Source organism: Cibotium barometz, chromosome 51, assembly GCF_041138505.1.
Source record: "Cibotium barometz isolate CiBa-2024 chromosome 51, ASM4113850v1, whole genome shotgun sequence".
Taxonomy (NCBI): Eukaryota; Viridiplantae; Streptophyta; class Polypodiopsida; order Cyatheales; family Cibotiaceae; genus Cibotium; species Cibotium barometz.
The window spans coordinates 17,644,828-17,663,725 of NC_141096.1; the positions used below are offsets into that span (position 1 = coordinate 17,644,828).

Below are 18,898 nucleotides of genomic sequence, written 5' to 3' on the forward strand. Positions count from 1 at the left end.
GGCTACAACGTGCAAAAAAGAGCTGAGCTCGATGAGTCCCTGGGCACACTGGCCTGCTACATCCAGGTCAGAGCTCTGGCTATCATGCCATATCCTCTCAATGTCCTCAGAAAGACTGGAATCTGTAAGTATCCTCTCTAGGATCCTCAACTACAAGCTAGTCTCCCGTGTCCTCTCCTCCAGTGTCAAAATAACTGGCGCATGGTCTGAAAAAGAAGTGCCAGCGAGAATGCCAACGAAGCTCCCACGCTCCCCGAACCTGTCGCCCACATAGAAGCGATCAATCCGTGATAGATTAGTCCCTCCCTGCCGGCGATCCGACCAAGAAAAACTAAGACTATCCTGAGAGCGGGAGAAAGCCTCATGCTGCCATGCATCAGTGATCCGCAGTGTCATGCAAAATCGCTCCCAAGCTGCAAGCTCCGTGCCATGCACTGTAACATGACTGCCTCCCACCCTATCGGCCGGGTCCTCAAGCATGTTGAAGTCTCCTCCGACACACCAATGTGCGGCCTCGGGCAATGCATCTGTAACAAGGGTCCAGAACTCTGCTCTGGCACTAGCATGGCTGGGCGCATAGACATTGAGCACGCCAAAGAGTTCATCGTGCATCCTCAGAATAACATACTGTGCTCTACCAGGCACAATGACCCCGCGATCCACAATGGCCTGCCGCCATACATCCGCAATGACCATACATACTCCTCCCTGCCCACCCAAGGGGCCAAACCCTGCAGACCAAAATGTGTCCCATCTGCCAGGCATCACGGAACCATATCTCTGAATCCTGCTCTCACTCAAATGGTGCTCCTGCATCATCAGAATATCAATACTGCCCCCAACCAGGCATCTCTGAAGCTCCTGCCTCAAGCAACCACGATAACGTACATAGTGTGCGCCGCCAAGGCCCTGTACATTCCATGAGATGATCCTCATGGATGACCTGCTGAGGTGGAGGCTGTCTCAGCCGTATGGCGGGCCTTCGCAAGCGGCTTGGATGGAGAATAGTCCCCATCCGAGCGGCTACGAATCTGCCCACCCAGTGTGCTGCAAGAATCTCGGATCAGGTGCCAGTGGTGGCTGTGTCCCATGGCGACTGCCTCCCGCTCAGAGAGAGCAACCTCGTGTATACATACATATCCAGGGTCGCGTGCTAGGTCTGCCACTATGTGAACCATCAAGTGGCGAACCCCGGAGGCATCCGCACTCCCGGAATCAAAGAAATGAGCCAGCTCCCAGAGTCGGCCTATCACATCTGTCACCTCCAGATCGCTCACATGGTGAGAAAACTCAACTGCCTGAGTCTTCAGAATGCTAAGAGCGAGATCCAGAGTCCACTCTTGGTCGCTAGTGCCACAGAGAGGGAAGGAGAAGGCCACCGCTGAATCAAGTGTCTCCTCCCCTCGGGCCGGGAGGTATCACCACATGAACTCTGATGGGTGCTGGCTCATGGGGGCCCTCCGCTCCAAAAAGCCATGTGAAGGAGTAGTCAAAAGCCTCCGAGCATTGTCTAGTGTCGAGACTACTCAGCCGACTGCGGATAGAGGATATCCGTGAAGCCAGAATCGGCATGGTAGGTCTCCTCTGCGGTGCTCGAGCAAGGTCGCGTTGCGCTACCATCATAAATTTGTGGTAATGGACTTTTTGCACCAACCAGACTCCTATGACATAATATTGGGGAGACCCTTTATGAGGAAATCCAAATTGGTGCATAATTGGGCATTAGACCATGTGTATGTTTGAAGGGACTCATAAATTCTAAAGATATATATGCTGACATGGAAAGCACACCCCATGGAAGGGCAACTATTTGGTAATGATTCGGTCACAACTGAGCAAACCACATCCGTACAAATATGCTAGCCCACGGTGGAAATTTCCAAAGAGGAAGAGGAAGCAGAAATGTATGCATCTCTTCCTCCTCTGGATTTCAGTGAAAATTGAATGCATGTGCTAGCCACCATAGATGTGATGCAACCCCGAGGAACCCAATACTTGGAATCTGGGACTGTTCCCACTACCTTTGTATGTATGGTCAATTGGCAACCTATTTAGGAGGAATCAAAGGAGGAATTTTCAAGCATAGAAAGGATTGGATCAGAAGGTCGTACCAGTGCCCAACGCCTTAGAAGATGGCGAAAGCAAAAACGGTATATCGCTCGACAAAACACCCTACTACGAAGAAAACCCATGGCGGATGAGATACCTTGAAGCTACTAAGGTGCATGACAAGTTTTCTAAGAATTAGGGTGAGGAATTGAGAAATATATCCCTTGAAGGGAAACATAGGGAGGAAGTCACCCTTCGAAAATTGGAAAAGCCTAAGCTTACGAAAGCTAGGCGCCGAAAATGAAACAAAGCTTTGGCAGAAGCCAAGCGAGAGACTACGAAGGTGATGGCTAAAACAAAAAGTGAGGATGAGGATAAACTAGACCTGCTTTCACTACCATACCATTTCAAAACATTCACAATTGACGAACGAAAAGTGGTCTGATTGACGGCAAGAATGCAAAAACATTGGTGTGGAGAAAGAAGCCAATTCAACAGGATGAACTAAAGATAACAAACCCGCGACTTGTACCCCCACCACAATAGAGGAGCTAGGCAATGTTATTAAGAAGAAGAAGGAAAAGGTGCAACAAATGGACACAAATACAAATCCCAATCAACAGGATTCAGTAGTAGCACTCTTCAGTTGAATGGAGGGAAAGATCAAGTACTCTCACACAGAGTTAAAACGATTGCAACAACAAATGCCTAGAAGTGCTAAAGTACCACCTTGGTTCCCATGGCAATAAACAAATGAAACTACAAAGGTATCCATTACTCAAAAATGGATACAAGGTAAAAACGAGTTAAAATGAAAAATGATCATTCACTTCATCCAACCAACTTTTGAATATATGATTGAGCGTTTGAGCATGAAAGGAATGTAAGGCATCAACCTTGCACACACTCTATACAAAATAGTTCACGTCGTGAACTGGTTCCAAATAGAAGAAGAGAAAACAATGAGGCATGTCACATGCTCTCACTAGTCATCAGACTATCCTTCTTCTCATTATTATAGATGTTGACCTCAGCCACCTCTGACCCAGAAGCTAAGGAAACTCTAGTAGTGACACAAGCCACTGTAACTGGATTACTAGTTAGCAAAAAGAAAAGACCCATAGGGGCCCAAAATTGAGCTATTTGGGTCAGTATGCACAGGCGTTCCATGGCTCCATCATAAGCAAGGAAGTCCAGACTGCTTATGGAAAGATAGCTCTGCAGTACCATAGCCCTGAGTGCTTATAGATCTTGGAGGATGCATAAGTCAAGGACAAACTAGAGAAAGTTGGCCTAGGGCGGATGGTAGAATGTCTACCCGAACCATCGATACAGAATTGTGTGCGGAGTAACTCAAGTCATACAACAAGGCCACTAAGAGGGGAAAGGGTGACTAAAGTAGATGGAACCACAAAACAGATTCTAATCTCAGAAGATTTGAATATGGGAGGCCCTATAGTTACCACCATCTCTTAAGATACACTCTCACAATTACGAAAAGATGCCCCTAGACGCCATGCTGAAGAAAAGTTCTTACAACTCCAACGGGGCTAAGTATGACAGCATCAAAGATGAGGTGATAGAAAAGGATTGTAGAGCAATATCACTCATAAGGCAAGTAAACCAGTGGATAGGTACAACAAGGCTCCCCTTAACAAGACAGCTAAATTACATGAAGAAAGAGAAGATGATTGGGCGTATTATATCCATAGAGAAATGGAGAATTATCTAAAGGCACACTAGTCAAAGGTATGCAATCCGTACTTGATGACAAAGGTGTTGAATCATATAGCACAGTGGCCTCTTCCAGATCCAAAACCGAAAGAACAGATGCAACTAGCAATACAAATAGCACCACCACCACTTACCTTTGAAGAAACGTAGGAAGGACAAGCCTTATTGATAGACACAAAGGAAATCATGAAGGAGCTCAAGAAAGGCAGAAGGAAGAAAACTGAAAGAAAAATGAGGGGAATAATGCCTGATGTTGCAGAGGAAACACAGAGAATAGAGGCCGAGCTAGCCCAGGAAATAGCATCTTACCAAGAAGTACTAGGGCAGGCGGGAAGCAACAAGTTTCAGCTTATCAGCACCTCCAGAGGGGACGGTAGCAAAGACACATCAACAAACCCCACCTCCAAATCTGGCACAATTGATTTTCAAAAACCTTTCCTGTCTACGGAATTCAACCATGTCAGATACACCTGCTTCCGCTGAGCTGCATAAAGAGACTCAACAAGAAAACTTTCCAGAAGAAGAGCACCAAAGCCATGAAGAAGCCACATCACTACAAGAAGGACTCCCCGAAGAATGACTGGATACAGGAAAGCAACAAAGAATTGAGGAGACACCGAGCCCCAGTGAGAGGCAATGTTTGGATGATGCGGAGGGGTTTCTAGAGACGTCCTTCCTTCATAACATGGATTACGACAAATTCCTTCATGAGACTATGGAAGGCCTGGATGGTATCTTACAGTTGCCACACTCTGAACTTGAAGGAGCAGCAAAAACCAGTGCTTTCTTTGGGAACAAGAGCAGAGAGTGCGGCGATGTCATCTCCTGACCACTCATATGCTTCATGACAAAAATACGACACTATGGAAGCAAGTCCAAGATGCAACCAATCAAGTTCAAACACTCCAAGAGCATCTAACAATAGCAGAAGCAACACACAGAGATGAAATCCTAAAAAGCTTAAAGGTTGCGGAGGAGCAGGAAGTGAGATACCAAACACTCGAAAGTAATAATCTTATTCTCAACCAAACCTTGGTACAAAGAATAAAGGAAAATACAAACTTGAAAGCGCAATTGGAACAGGCAAAGGAGCAGATTCAAAGAGAAGTGGCACACAACAAGGAATGAGCAAGCATCCAGGCTCAACAGCTACAAGAGTTCCATAATACCTTCCACGCTAAGGAAGAAGAACTACAAGGCAGCCTGAAAACAATATCCGCAGCCCTTAAGGATGCTGAACAAAGAGTGCTGCAACTTCAACAAGAAAGAGAACAAAGCAATAAAGCAAATGCAAAAAAAGTACGAACACTCAATGAGACCATCAACACAAAAAACTTGGAGATGTAGAAGATGAGGGACACACACAAAGAGGCAATGCTGTAGATTACCCAGTCAACATTCACCGGGATAGTGAATGGAGTAGTGGTGGTGGGTGACCTATAGATGGATAACTAGGTCCTCCACACTCTGTCCTCATCTCTACCATCTTCACTGAGTTTTTAACCTCACTAGCCACTACAATTTCTCTTCGAGCTCCCCCACCTCACCGACCCCACAGCCATTCTCTCCGAGATTCTCGACACCAACAGTTTCTGCCATTGCTGGTGCTCTTTAAGCTCTCCATCCCTAGCCTTTATTGTCACCACTCGTGCCCTCATACTTCTCCGACCACCAAGTCTATTAACGGTTGTGTGCACTCACGATATGCATGGCCACTAAGCTAGGCTACTCATGGCTTGCACATCTCCCTCCCTTTCCCAAGGTGAGGGGAGATCTCTCTTGAGCACTATCTTTTGCTCCCTTTCCCAAGGTGAGGGGAGATCTCTCTTGAGCACTATCTTTTGCTCCCTTTCCCAAGGTGAGGGGAGATCTCTCTTGAGCACTATCTTTTGCTCCCTTTCCCAAAGTGAGGGGAGATCTTTGTTAAGCACAATATCCCCTTCCTTGATGAACTCTAGATAGTGTTTGCCTCTGCATAAGGGCTTGAAGTGGATCCGACCAAGGTCACAATCATTGTGAAGCTGTAGCCGCCCAAGAATGCCAAAGAGCTTGCAGGATTCCTGGGGCTAATCAAATGGCATAGTAGATTCATGGGGTTCCGAGCAAATGTGGCAGTGCCTCTGTATAGTCGATGAAGGATGTAGAATATGTTTGGTCTAGATCCTGTCAAGAGGCATTCCTAAATCTCAAGAGGATACTGTCAGCAGCTCCCATTCTCCAATAGCCTAAGGTGTGTGGATATCGAGGTAGCCTCTCGGCAGTGAGGTGTTACCGGGAGGTTGAAACTTATATAATGCACATTATGTGTATTGTGATGAAGGAGGAATCCACCCCTCACACCTAGATACGAGAGTAGCACGTTCTCCTCTATGAACTGAGAGGAAGATAGTTTGTGTATTGGATAAGCTTATTGAACTGAGAGAAAGATAGTCTGTGTATTGAATAACCTTATCAAATTGAGAGGAAGATAGTCTGTGTATTGGATAAGATTATTGAGCTGAGAGGAAGATACTCTCTATATTGGATAAGCTTAGTGAACTGAGATGATAATAGTCAGTGTATTGTGTAGGTTACATCTCCTTTGTGAACTGAGAGGATGATAGTTAGTGTATTGTGTAGGTTATATCTCCTTTGTGAGCTAAGAGGACGTTAGTCTATGTATTGGATAAGATTATGAAGAATATCTTGTCTATTTTACTATGAGTTTGTTAGAGTAGTGTGGTGTGAGTGAGAGAGCGTGGTTGATTTGAAGGGTTATGCAGCACGAGGTAGTCTAGCATAGTAGATAGTGTTAAGCAGAAGGCTTGCACGTCTAGATAATCAGTGTATTGTGTAGGTTATATCTCCTTTGTGAACTGAGAGGAAGGTAGATGTGTATCAGATAAGATTATGAAGAATATCTTGTCTGTTACTATGAGTTGTTAGAGTAGTGTGGTGTGAGTGTGAGAGAGCATGGCTGATTTAAAGGGTTATGCAGCACAAAGGTAGTCTAGCATAGTAGATAGTGTTAAGCATAAGGCTTGCATGTCTAGGTGGTGAGTGAGACTAGTCCTTGGTGGGTATACTTCCCAGAGAGAACCCTAAATCCCTCTTCCTCTTCCTCTCGTCCTCCTCTTGGTAGCTGTGAGTGAGCTCAAAGACTAATGGAGTCATCTATAAGGAGACCTTTGTAAAACCAAGCTCCTTATCCCTAATGCAGTATCCCCTTGATGATCTCTTTTATGAGGCATCATTGGCTCTCCTCTAATCCCATGTAATCCTCCTCAACGGCACTAAGGTTCCCTCCCTCCCTCATCCTTCCTTCTACTCCTTTAGCTTCCCAAGACCCACCTCCATCTGAGCACATTAACCCCCCACCCTCTTCTTCTTTTTTTCCCAACCCACCACCTTACCTCTCCCAACCTCCATCTTCTTAAACCCCCACTAACCCATGAGATGGCATAGCCTTTTTGGGCCTATTGTATGAAGTTAATCGGTTGATAAACTAACCCATGATCATTTGCAGATAAGGTAGAAAATGCCCCAAACCTCAATGAATAGTCGCTTTTGAAGCTGAAAAGAGGACCAACCCAACAACAGATGAAGATCCAAGTCTCTCACTTTCGATACATGAGCGAATCCTACACATCTATGGGAGTTGATATCACAAGGCAACATCTAAAGGTCTTGCACACATCTTATGATACTGTCGAGATCCCAAATCCTACACATCTATCTGAGTTGACATCACAAGGTAACATCTAGAGATCTTGCACACACCTTATAATACCGTCGAGATCCGCCTAGAAAGTTAAAGGGAAAGGTGGCAACTCTAGAAAGTTAAAGGGAAAGGTGGCAACTCTAGAAAGTGGCAAGTCAAGCATCTAGGTGTCAAAAAGTCTGAAGTCATGAGTCGTGCATTATATATGTCAAAAGGAGTGAAAGAAAGTGACAAATGTCCCTATTTGTGTTAATACCTTAGCTAAGCCTAAGGTACCCAACCACCCAACGAGCACCAGCTAGTGACCGAGCAGCATGTGAAAAAAACGAGCGAGCACCAGGTGGAAAAACTCTCTCTCTCTCTCTCTCTCTCTCGTTCGAGGCCGATGGCCATGTGCAGCGACAAAGAAAAAAAAACGGGCCACCTTTTATACGTGCAATAAGGCAGTTAAGGGAAGATTCTAGACATAACCTGACTCAGCCTAAGGTTGCGCTCACACTATTAATTAACTGAGACTAAGGTTGCTTTTAATGTGCAAACAAAATTTTGGTCCCATATTTGGAAAAGCTATAAAAGCATGTAACCTCCTTTAGATTTTAATAATATGGAGCTAGTCTTTTTTCCAAAAAGCTACACTTTTACTTTTCTCTCTAATCAAAGTTAGTGATCAACTTAATCATGTTGCTTTTCCTCTTTGATCATGCTAGATTAGGAAATTCAATAATTTCAATATGGTAGCAGTTCCATATTATTCAATTAGTTGTAATAATTTTTTTCAAAGGTTAGGAAGGAGGCTTATAATAATAAAGCCTCATCTGCTTTGAGACACCATGGCTGGCATATGAAGAAGGCGTGCATTAACGACCAGTCGGGTTTCAGTGCGTTTTTTTTTTTTTGGAAAAAAAGTTGAAGTGTGATTTTTATTAGAGAAACTGCCAAATCATCTCCCTCGGCACAATAGTATCGAAGCCCGGCGCTTCCAGCCACCACCAGGGTGCTCTTCAAATCTACAGCACAAAGGTAAATTCTTTCTCTTGCTGAGGAGCGATCTCCCGAGTTCCCAACGCGGCGATCGGCTACCTTCCTTAAATTGGCCTTTTTTTTCTCTGCAAAACTTAGTTGCTTGTTTTCAAGCGTTGAAGGTTAAAAAAAAAGATACTCTCACACAGCCTTATGCAAGGGTTGTGTCGTGGACCTAGCAGACAGCAGGAAAACAAACCGTTGGTGCGTATATATACGTGGGTAGCCAAATCATCATAATCATCTGCATGTGGTCAGCACTAGTCTCAGCAGAGCGTTTCTCTACACTCAAGCTAGCTAGGCGGTGTTCAGCAGGTCGTTTGGGCTGTGTTCTCACTCTCAGTCTCTCTTGTGTACAAAGACTCCGGTTGTAATCGTCCCTTTTTTGTACATAATACAAACAATAGTTTCAGGCCGCTGTGATTCTGCTGCACTCTTCTCTATTTCTCACACATAGACACGTGTTCTACACTTGATATCAGACCCTAGTGAACCTGCAAAAATGTTTTTTCTTCAGGAGTGGCACAAGTCTAGGTTTGGAAAAAGTCCTTTCCAGCCTGCCTAGCCCTTCAATGGGTTGGTGGGCAAAGCCATGGGCCTTGTTGGCCCCTTGGGGTGGCACAAGGCCTACCCCTTGCCCATTCAAGGGATACCATCCCTTTTCTGGGGTAGCCCTAAGGGCTGGCTCCCTTCTACATGCAACCTACAAATGCCTAGTATCTAGTTGCAAACCAAACACTCAGGACACCTGACATCATTCGAGAGGGAGACTCACAATATGAATTGGCACTGCTTCATGTGTAGGACAATGCACACTTGACCAAGACCATGTACAAGACTTGTACGCCTGACCTTGGACGCTTAGAGTGGAACCTTGGCTAACTCGTTCCAAACTGGGGCTCACATGGGATCAAATTCCACTCCAGGTCTTGCACCTTCAGTTCAAATATGTCTACGTGGCATCCAAGTGCAGGATGCACGTGACATCCCCTCTTGCTTAACTTGACGGGAGCTGCATAGCCTCCAGATAGTCCGTCAATAAAATCGGATAGTCATTGAAGAAGTCTTTGTTAAGCCAAACCGTTTCATGAGTCTCTCAGTCTTGAAACTTCGTGAGGAACTGTCTTTGTCTTCGGCTTGAGCCATGCTTGAAGCGGTACAAAAGGATCTATTTTGAAACCATCACTTTAGCTTCGTTAACTATGTCTAGTTCCGCTTCATCTTTAATATCTGAAGTGATCGGACCTACATATGGTTTTAGCCAATTGACATGGAACACATTATGCATAGTCGAGCTCGGAGGTAGCTTCAACCTCGTTGATCTTTCTCTAGATAGGAAAAGGTCCGAAGCTCCTGAACTATAACTTTGGGCATCGCTTGCCCACCTGTTTCAGTCGTTGCTTCATAATCCGAAGATAAACTCAATCTCCTTCTTCCGAGAACTTCACATCGCTTCGGTCTTTATTGGCCTGTCGAGTATAGGCCTCCTACGCTTTAGCCAACCTGTCTTTAATTGATTCCAAAATCTCCTGGTACAACTCCGTCATTATGTTCGCTTCAGGTACTGAAGACGAGGTTTTGGTCAATAGCGACTGGAATGGTCTTCCAAACGTTGCTTCATAAGGAATCTTGCCAATAGCTGAAGAAAATGAATCATTTAGAATTGCTTGAACTAAATGCAAATATGATTCCCACTTAACTTGCTGAGCGTGGATGTAAACCGGCCTCGGTTCTTCAGACAAAAAAAACCAAAGGGCAGTGCAAAAACAAACTTGCACACAAAACACTTCAACACCTTTGAGGACCAAGAAAAGGAAAACAAACAGGGGGAGCTAGAGTGCTCCTGCAAACAGTACACGGACACTGATTGGCCCCAAAACGTAGTGGTGCCTCTTGCGGTTTTTCTTTAATTGATTAAGAGAGCTTTGATTACAATAAGGCTGGAAACTCAGCCATCACAGTAGATCTCCTGAAGCCTGCAAAGACCCTGCATCATGGCTTTATATCCACTTGGCATCCACATACAAGTCCAGCCATTGTTCACATCAAAAACTCTTTCACATGAGTTCTGCATATAGAAGCTTTCTCCCATGATCAAGGCTGCCATAACCATCCATAGCCTCTCACCTTATGAATAGCCTCTCACCCTTTGAATAGCACCACACCCTGACACATCTAGTGCTCCTACATCACAACACAGACTCCCAACTGTCTCTCATAAGAGAACTCCCATCAGAGCACAACATACCATACAGTAGACACACCTGTACATTATTCCCTCTCTACCTTCCAAGGGTACTATGTTGAGATATCGAGCTCATCTAGTGAGGCAGTGGACACTGATGACCCGCCTGGGGGATAGGCCCCACACTTACACCACTGGCATGGTTGGTGAGATCATGGGTGATATGCGGCCAGTGGGATGACAGGCTGTGTGGCAGTCATTCTAGAGACTGGCATAGTTATAGCGCCAGCTCATTTTAGTTGGGTTCACACTATAGAGAATCCTAGTATGTATTTGGTTGAGTACCTTTTTCATATGTGTGTACTCTTATCTTTGTATATGGTGTGTTGAGTGTTGAGTGAAGAAAAAGAAGATTTTCAGCCTCTCACCTTGTGTGTTCTCTTTTAGGGTTTTGTGAGTGTGTGTGTGCTTGCAAGAGCTCAAGCTCTCTTCTCCCCTGCATCTTTTCGTGGTATCAGAGCTTGGTTCATGCTAAGGGCTGAGCTGCAAGCAAGAGAAGCAAAGGAAGCGGTACGAGGGAGTAAAGCTATAGGGCAACTATTGGATAGAACTTTTCAGGCCGAAAACGCGTTTCGGCGAGTTACGACCTCCGTTTTTCAGAAAGCAAGCGATTTCGAGCACTGCGGGTAAGTCATCAATTCTCTGCAGAACTCTGTTTTAAGAACTGCAAGAAGACAGATTGGTTGTGCAAACATTGTGTGTGTTGCAAGGAGGTCAACAGTTGCCATTGGGTGTATGTATGCACATTGAGGTCACTGGTTGTGACATTTGAGTGTAGTACAGTACCGCTTGTAGAAAATACAGGAGTTTGTGCAGGACAAACCAGAGTGTTGTTTGTGATAAATTTGTGTGTCTGGCAAGATATTAAATGATGGCATAAACCAGATTGTTGCTGAGAAGCTTGATAAGAACAACTTCGATGCATGGAGGTTCAGGCTGACAAATTTCCTGATGGGAAAGGGTTATTGGGACTATATAGAAGGTGAGCATGAAGAGGCACCGGAGATACCGGAGATCAATCCGACTGTTGCAGATGTGAAAGAGTTCAAGGATTGGAACCAAGGAGCTAGAAAAGTTATGTATTGGCTCTCTATTAGTATACAGGACACCATGATTGGGCACATACAGGATGCCAAGTCCCCCAAGGAGGCGTGGGACACCTTGGTAAAACTCTATGAAACGAATACTAAGGCACGAAAGATATAGTTGAAGAATGAACTTCATACTGTGGAGAAAAAGAGTATGTCTGTGAATGACTATGCATTGAAGATCAAGGGTATCGTGGAATCCCTTGCATCTATTGGCGTTTCAGTAGATGATGATGATAAGGTGGAAGTCTGTCTACGTAATACAAGGCGTTCAAGACGTCTATTTAGACTCGGGAAAACATTTCCAATTTCACAGATTTGGTGTCTATGTTGATTATAGAAGAGAAGAGCTTGGGTGAAGACCAACAGCCTTTATAAAACAAAAACAGTTCAGAGCAACAGGCCTTCTACACAAGTTCAGGAAGAGGACGAGATAGAGGAGGCCGTGGACGCGGCCAAGGAGGTGGTCGAACAGGTAATCAGAATTATGGCCAGCAGCAGCAACAACAACAGTCCCAGAATTCACAACAACAACAACACGCAGGTGGAAGAGGCTAATTCAGAGGCAGGGGGGGTCAAAGAGGTCGTGAAAATCGGCAAAGGCAGTATAATGATACACGTGGATGCTTTTATTGTGGTAAGTCTGGACATGTGTTGGCAGATTGTTATAAGAAGCAGGCTGACATGCAAAATGAAAAATTGCAGCAAAACAACTATGCATCCTCGAGCAGAAATAATGAGGATAATGAAAGGTTGTTTGTTATGCAGCATGTCGTTAATGCCATGTCTGAAAATGTTGAAGCAGCACATAAAGATGATGTATGGTACGTTGATTCGGGTGCTTCGAACCACATGACAAGTCATGGGGAGTGGTTCAAGGAGATGACAAACCTTGAAAGACCAGGTTTTGTGGAAACAGGGGATGACACTGCTCATCCAATTGCCCATGTTGGAGATGTGCCATTGTCTATGCAGGATGGCAAAGTGAAGTATCTTGCAGATGTACTTCATGTTCCGAACATAATAAAGAATCTGGTTTCAGTTGGCCAGATGATTGAGCAGGGTTTGCAGGTTCGGTTTAACCCTGATGGTTGTTATGTTGAAGACTTTAAAGACAAGTGCAGGTTGGTTGCAAAAGGCAACAGAGTGGGCAGAATGTTTACATTGAATGTAAACATGCCTGAAGTGAGTGCTGCGATGTTTGCAAATGGTTCAGGAATTGTTGCAAACACAGACATTTGGCATAAAAGAATTGGACATGTGAATGTGCAGAGAATGAAGTCTATGCAGACTAAAGGAATTGTGACAGGGCTGCCAAAGTTTAAAGTTGAAGGTATGCAGAAAATATGTGAAGCATGCCAATTTGGAAAGCAAACAAAGCATGTATTTCCACGTGACAGAAATGTGAGCATAAATACACTAGATGTTGTGCATTCAGATGTATGGGGTCTTACGAAGACTATGTCTATGGGAGGCTGCAGGTATTATGTGACATTTATTGATGACCACACAAGGAAAGTGTGGGTATACTTCATGAAGGAGAAGGGTGAGGTGTTCACTCATTTTCAGAATTTCAGAGTTATGGTTGAAAAGCAAACAGGGAAATATGTAAAGTGTCTAAGGTCAGATGCATAGTTGCAAAAAAACGCGTTTCAAACTTTAGGCTACTCGTTTGAAACGTGCAAACGTTTCAAACGTTTGAAACGCGTTTTTTTGCTGGGCCAGTTTTTTTTTATGATAGAAAACGTACGATGCAGTATCTCCTGGCATTTCAGTTTTGAAAGTGACGCTTGAAAGAGACGTTTCCAGCCTTTGAAGTCTTCCAGGTTTGCTTGCACCCCTACCTACGCACCAGTCCTTCTCCCCCGGCCCCTACGCACCGTAGGTAACAGGTTTGTACTAACCCTAAATCCTGATTTTTTCTGATTTTGGACCAAATTTCAGATTTGAAATTTGGGCATTTTTTGCCAGGTTGCCTACATTGGTGCATGCACACCTTGCCTACGCACCAAGCCTACTCCTCCGGCCCCTACGCACCCTGCTTCTCAGGTTTTTAATAACCCTAAATGCTGATTTTTTCTGATTTTGGACCAAATTTCAGATTTGAAATTTGGGCATTTCTTGCCAGGTTGCCCAAATTTCTTCATTCATTCATCATGCCTCGGGCTAAGGATGCCATGTGGAACCACGTAACTCCTGTGAGCAGATATGGGGGTTCAGGCACAGAAAGGTGGAAATGCAATTTTTGTGCCAAAGTGTCAGGTGGGTCTATTATTAGGGTAAAGGCCCATTTTACAGGAGTAAGAGGGGAAGGCATTGGCCCTTGCAGTCAAGTACCAAGAGAGGTTGTAGCGTCTCTTCAGCAATGGAAGAGAGAACATGAAGCAGCAAAGGGAATTCAGCCTATTGATGATGATGTACAGGATACAGATTCTGTAGGTGATGTGTCCAAAAGAGCTAGGACAGAGGATGATTTGCAGAGTCAAGCAGGTGGGTCTAGCTCCATTCCTGTAGCCCACAGATCTTCATTGCCCACCGTGCCTTCTCTAAAGAGGGCAGGCATTAAAGCAGGCATACAAAAGCAAGCTGTCAAGGAGGCCACACGTGAATTGACAAAGTTGTTTATACAATGCGCTTTGTCATTTCACGTCGTGCGTACTCCTCGTTGGAAGAAGGCCATTAAAGCTATCAGCCGCATTGGGTATGAGTGGGAGGGTCCATCTTATGAGTCCCTTCGCAAAACCCACTTAAGGAAGGAGAAGAAGGCAGTGGAGCTTGAGATGGAGCCTTTGAAGGCAACCTGGCAGAAATATGGATGCACATTGCTTTGTGATGGCTGGACAGACATGAGAAAGAGAAATGTATATAACATTTTGGTGTCCTGTTGTAAGGGCACAATGTTTTTGCGTGCCATTGATGCCTCGGTTCCAGGTACAGTTGTTACTGGAGCATTCATATGGAGACATTTGCGTGAGGCAGTGCTAGAGATTGGCCCAGAGAACATAGTGCAGGTAGTTACAGATAATGGGTCAAATTGTGTATCTATGGGCAGGATGTTAGAGGATGAGTTTCCAAAGATAGTGTGGACTCCATGTGCATCACACAGCTTGGACCTCTTGATAGAGGATGTGGCCAAAATTGGGTGGATTGCCGACCTCTTTAGTACTTCTCGGAGCATGGTGAAGTTTGTCACCAAGAGGCCAAAGGTTTTAGCTATGTTTCGTGCACACAGTGATTTGGAGTTGTTGAAGCCCTCAAACACCAGGTTTGCTTACATGCTCATTGTGGTTGAGAGGCTTGTGCGGGTCCGTACAGGTTTACTCCGCACTGTTGTCTCTCAGGAGTGGATGGCATGGGATGATAGAGAGCATCCCAAGGCAGTAGCATTTGTGCGCGCGGTAATGCGAGACACTTGGTGGGCTGAGGCCCTTGCACTTGTCACGGCCACTCAGCCTATATATAGTGTGCTTCGCATTACGGACATGGAGGGCAGCACCCTTGGACTCTTATATGAGTTCATGGACCGCATTGGAGAGGCCCTAGATCGATGCACTATACTATCAGCTGAGAGGTATGTATCATTGTATGTCATTGTTGTTCTTTTAGTTGCCAGTGGCCACATTATACATTGATATTAATTCCATGCTTCCAAGTGTCGTTGAACAGGATCCAGGACATCAGGGAGGTGTGGAACCGTAGATGGGATTGGTTTCATAGGCCAATCCATGCGGTTGCCCATATACTACACCCACTATGGCGGAATGAGGAGCAGTTCAACAATGAGGAGCTAGAAGAGGGATGGCAGTCTTACATCCAGACCTGGACTGGAGGTGATGTTCAGCTCCTCAGGAAGTTAGAGGATGAGCTCCTAGTATTTCGGAATGGGAGTCATGCCTTTGGGAGAGCCACTGCAGTTTTGAGAGAGACTCAGCTTCAGCCAGTCTCTTGGTGGGAGAAATATGGCATCGGTACTCCAGTTCTGGTAAGTGCCCACTGACAAGTTACAACTTACATGTAATAAGTTTGCACTTTGAAGTAACAACTTAGTACTTACAACTTATATAAGTTGTTTCTTCTTATTATTTATAAAGTTTTCTGTTATCTTTTGACAGAAACGCCTTGCATTACGAGTCCTCTCACAGGATTGCAGCTCTGGTCCATGTGAGAGAAACTGGAGCACATGGGCCCTCTTCCATACAAAGAAGAGGAACAAATTGTCCACTGCTCAATTAGAACGGTTGGTGTATTGTCATTGCAACCTCCGTTTAATTGAGCAGCAAGGCAATCCCATTGAGCCGCGCCAAGTGAATGTCGACAAGATCGACATAGAGAAAGTGAAGGACGTACCAGAGATCCCTGCTGAGGAGCGCGACATCTATGCCATGCTATACGAGGAGATGATGGCACCAGCTACTATGACACGATCACGGGCACCGACATCAGCAGATCATGCATCTACGAGTGCTGAGGCTGAGGCTGAGGCTTCATCTTCTTACGACACAGACTCACATTCCTCAGAGGAGGATGATGCTGAGTAGTTACTAGTTACTACTAGTGACTCTTGACTCTTGACACTTGAGTCTAGAGTTGAGAGTCCAGACTCCAGACATTGGAGACCATTTGTTTTTTCAGAGTTTTTGTATTTGGTCTTTCGGTACAGACATCTGTATTTCAGATTTCAGATTTATCATTTGACACTATTCACTAGTGCTTAGTATGTTGCTTAGTATGTTGTAAGTTGTAACTTGTAACTTCAAACTGGTTATGCTATTAATAATTATATGGGTTTTTGCCATCTATGATCTAATTCCTGATTCCTGAAGACTGCCATGTATCATGTATGATGTATCATGATTCATGTTACATGTATGATCATTGTATGATGTAAATTGTAATCATGTATGATGTATTAAGAATCAGGATTCAGTATGAAATTTGAATCATGGATTCATCATTCATGATGTATCATGATTCATGTATATGAAAGTTGAATGTAGATTTTAGCATTAAACTGTACCAAACATAAATTTATGGACACCCCCCTAAAAAAAACCTGGAAAAAACACCTGAAAAAAAATTTGAAAAAAACTTTTAAAAAACTTTTGGAAATTTGTTTGAAACGTTTTTGAAACGTTTCAAACACGTTTCAAAAACGCGTTTCAAAAAACGTGTGGCAACTATGGTCAGATGGAGGGGGAGAGTACTTCTCCAATGAGTTCTCTGAATTTTTGAAGAAGAATGGTATTCGGAGATAGTTTACATGCAGATACACTTCGCAGCAAAATGGAGTTGCTGAGTGAAAAAACAGGCACATTGCTGAGATTGCGCGAGCATTGATGGGAGAGAAGAATATGCTGCATAGCTATTGGGCTGAGGTTGTTTCTACAGCAGTTTACATCATGAACAGGTCTCCAACTGCAGCCATACATGATGTAATTCCAGAGGAGAGGTTTACTGGCAGAAAACCTAATTTGTCTCATCTGAAAGTCTTTGGATGCATTGCATATGTGCATGTGCCAGATGAGCTGAGAACTAAGCTGGATCCAAAAGCTGAAAAATGTGTGTTTATTGGATATTCCCTTGAGCAAAAGGGATACAGGTATTATAACCCTGCTACACGTGAGTTGAGGGTAAGCAGGGATGTTGTTTTTGATGAGATGAGTAGCTGGTATGCTACTGAAAAAGAAGCTGTTAGCAAGGTAGGATCAAAACATACGTACGGATCCAATCCGTACCGTACGGGGATCCGTACGTACAGATCGATCCGTACTTTTTTTTTGGGGCGGCGTGCTTGCGTCTTGTGTCTGTGTCTTGCGTCTGGACTCTGGAGGCCGTACGACCTCAACCTTCCGGTAAGAGCTAGCCGCCATGCTCTCTCTTCGCTACAGTCGCACTCTCTCTCTCTTCGCTACTGTCGCCGCCGCCTTGAGTGAAGAATCTTGTGCAGAGGTTTACCTATGATGGTTATGTGGCACATCACTATGCATACATGGCAAAAGTTGTACAGGTTGTAGAGCTCACATGCATTGATGAGGTTGTTGGAAATGTGTGTTGGGAGAAAGCTATGGATGAGGAGATGGATGCACTATATGAAAATGAGACTTGGGATTTAGTGCAATTGCCTGAAGGCAAGAAAGCCATTGGATGCAAGTGGGTGTACAAAGTAAAACATAACAGTGATGGAACCATAAGCAGGTACAAGGCTAGATTGGTAGCCAAAGGATATGCGCAGACATATGGCATTGATTATGAGGAAACTTTCAGCCCAGTTGCCAAGATGGCAATGGTGAGAGTTGTGATGGTAGTGGCTGCGTCAAAGCAATGGTCTTTACATCACATGGATGTAAAGAATGCATTCTTGCATGGGGATTTGCAGGAAGAGGTGTATATGTTGCAGCCACCTGGTTATGAGGATGTGAGTCACCCCGAGCATGTTTGCAGGTTGAAGAAAGCCTTGTATGGCTTAAAACAAGCACCAAGAGCATGGTCTGATAAGATTTATGAATATCTTGTCACTATTGGCTTTCATGTAGCCAATGCAGATTTCTCGCTGTATGTGAGACACAGTGATAGAGGGGTTGTGCTTGTTGTCATCTATGTAGATGACCTGATCATTACGGGGGACCATGATGCAGAGATCTTTGATGTAAAGATCTTGCTTAGACAGAAGTTTGAGATGAAGGATCTGGGGGAGCTCAGATATTTCTTGGGCATTGAGGTGATTAGGTCACCACATGGTATTGGATTACTGCAGAGACAGTATGGTTTGGACATGTTGTCCAAGTATGGTATGACAGGCTGTAAGCCTATCTCAGTGCCATTGGATCAGAATGGCAAGTTGAGTGCAGATTCAGGAGAGATTTTGGAGGATCCTACTATGTATAGGCGCATAGTAGGAAGCTTGATCTACATGACGATCACCAGGCCGGATTTGAGCTATGCTGTTGGGTTGGTGAGTCAGTTTATGCAGGTTCCACGGAAGCCGCATTTGGATGCATTGAGACGCATACTGAGGTATGTGAGGTCTACTTTGCATTGTGGACTATTTTATGAAACTGGGAC

At 44.5% G+C, this 18,898-nt stretch overlaps 2 protein-coding genes across 2 annotated transcripts in view; both read left to right on the top strand.

Annotated features, from left to right (window-relative positions):
* The first annotated feature begins 8,684 nt into the window (after window positions 1-8,684).
* Window positions 8,685-18,898, top strand: part of LOC147609375 (nuclear pore complex protein NUP98A-like) — a 40,466-nt gene continuing 30,252 nt past the window's right edge. Inside the window, exon 1 of the mRNA XM_086787918.1 lies at window positions 8,685-8,707. The gene's annotated coding sequence lies outside the window, so the exon portion shown is untranslated. The remainder of the gene's footprint in view (window positions 8,708-18,898) is intronic.
* On the top strand, window positions 13,993-16,631 carry LOC147609376 (uncharacterized). Its single transcript, XM_086787643.1, has 3 exons — window positions 13,993-15,407; window positions 15,503-15,818; window positions 15,949-16,631. Exons 1-3 carry the CDS (start codon window positions 13,993-13,995, stop codon window positions 16,372-16,374), a joined length of 2,157 nt encoding a protein of 718 aa, XP_086643769.1. The 3' UTR covers window positions 16,375-16,631.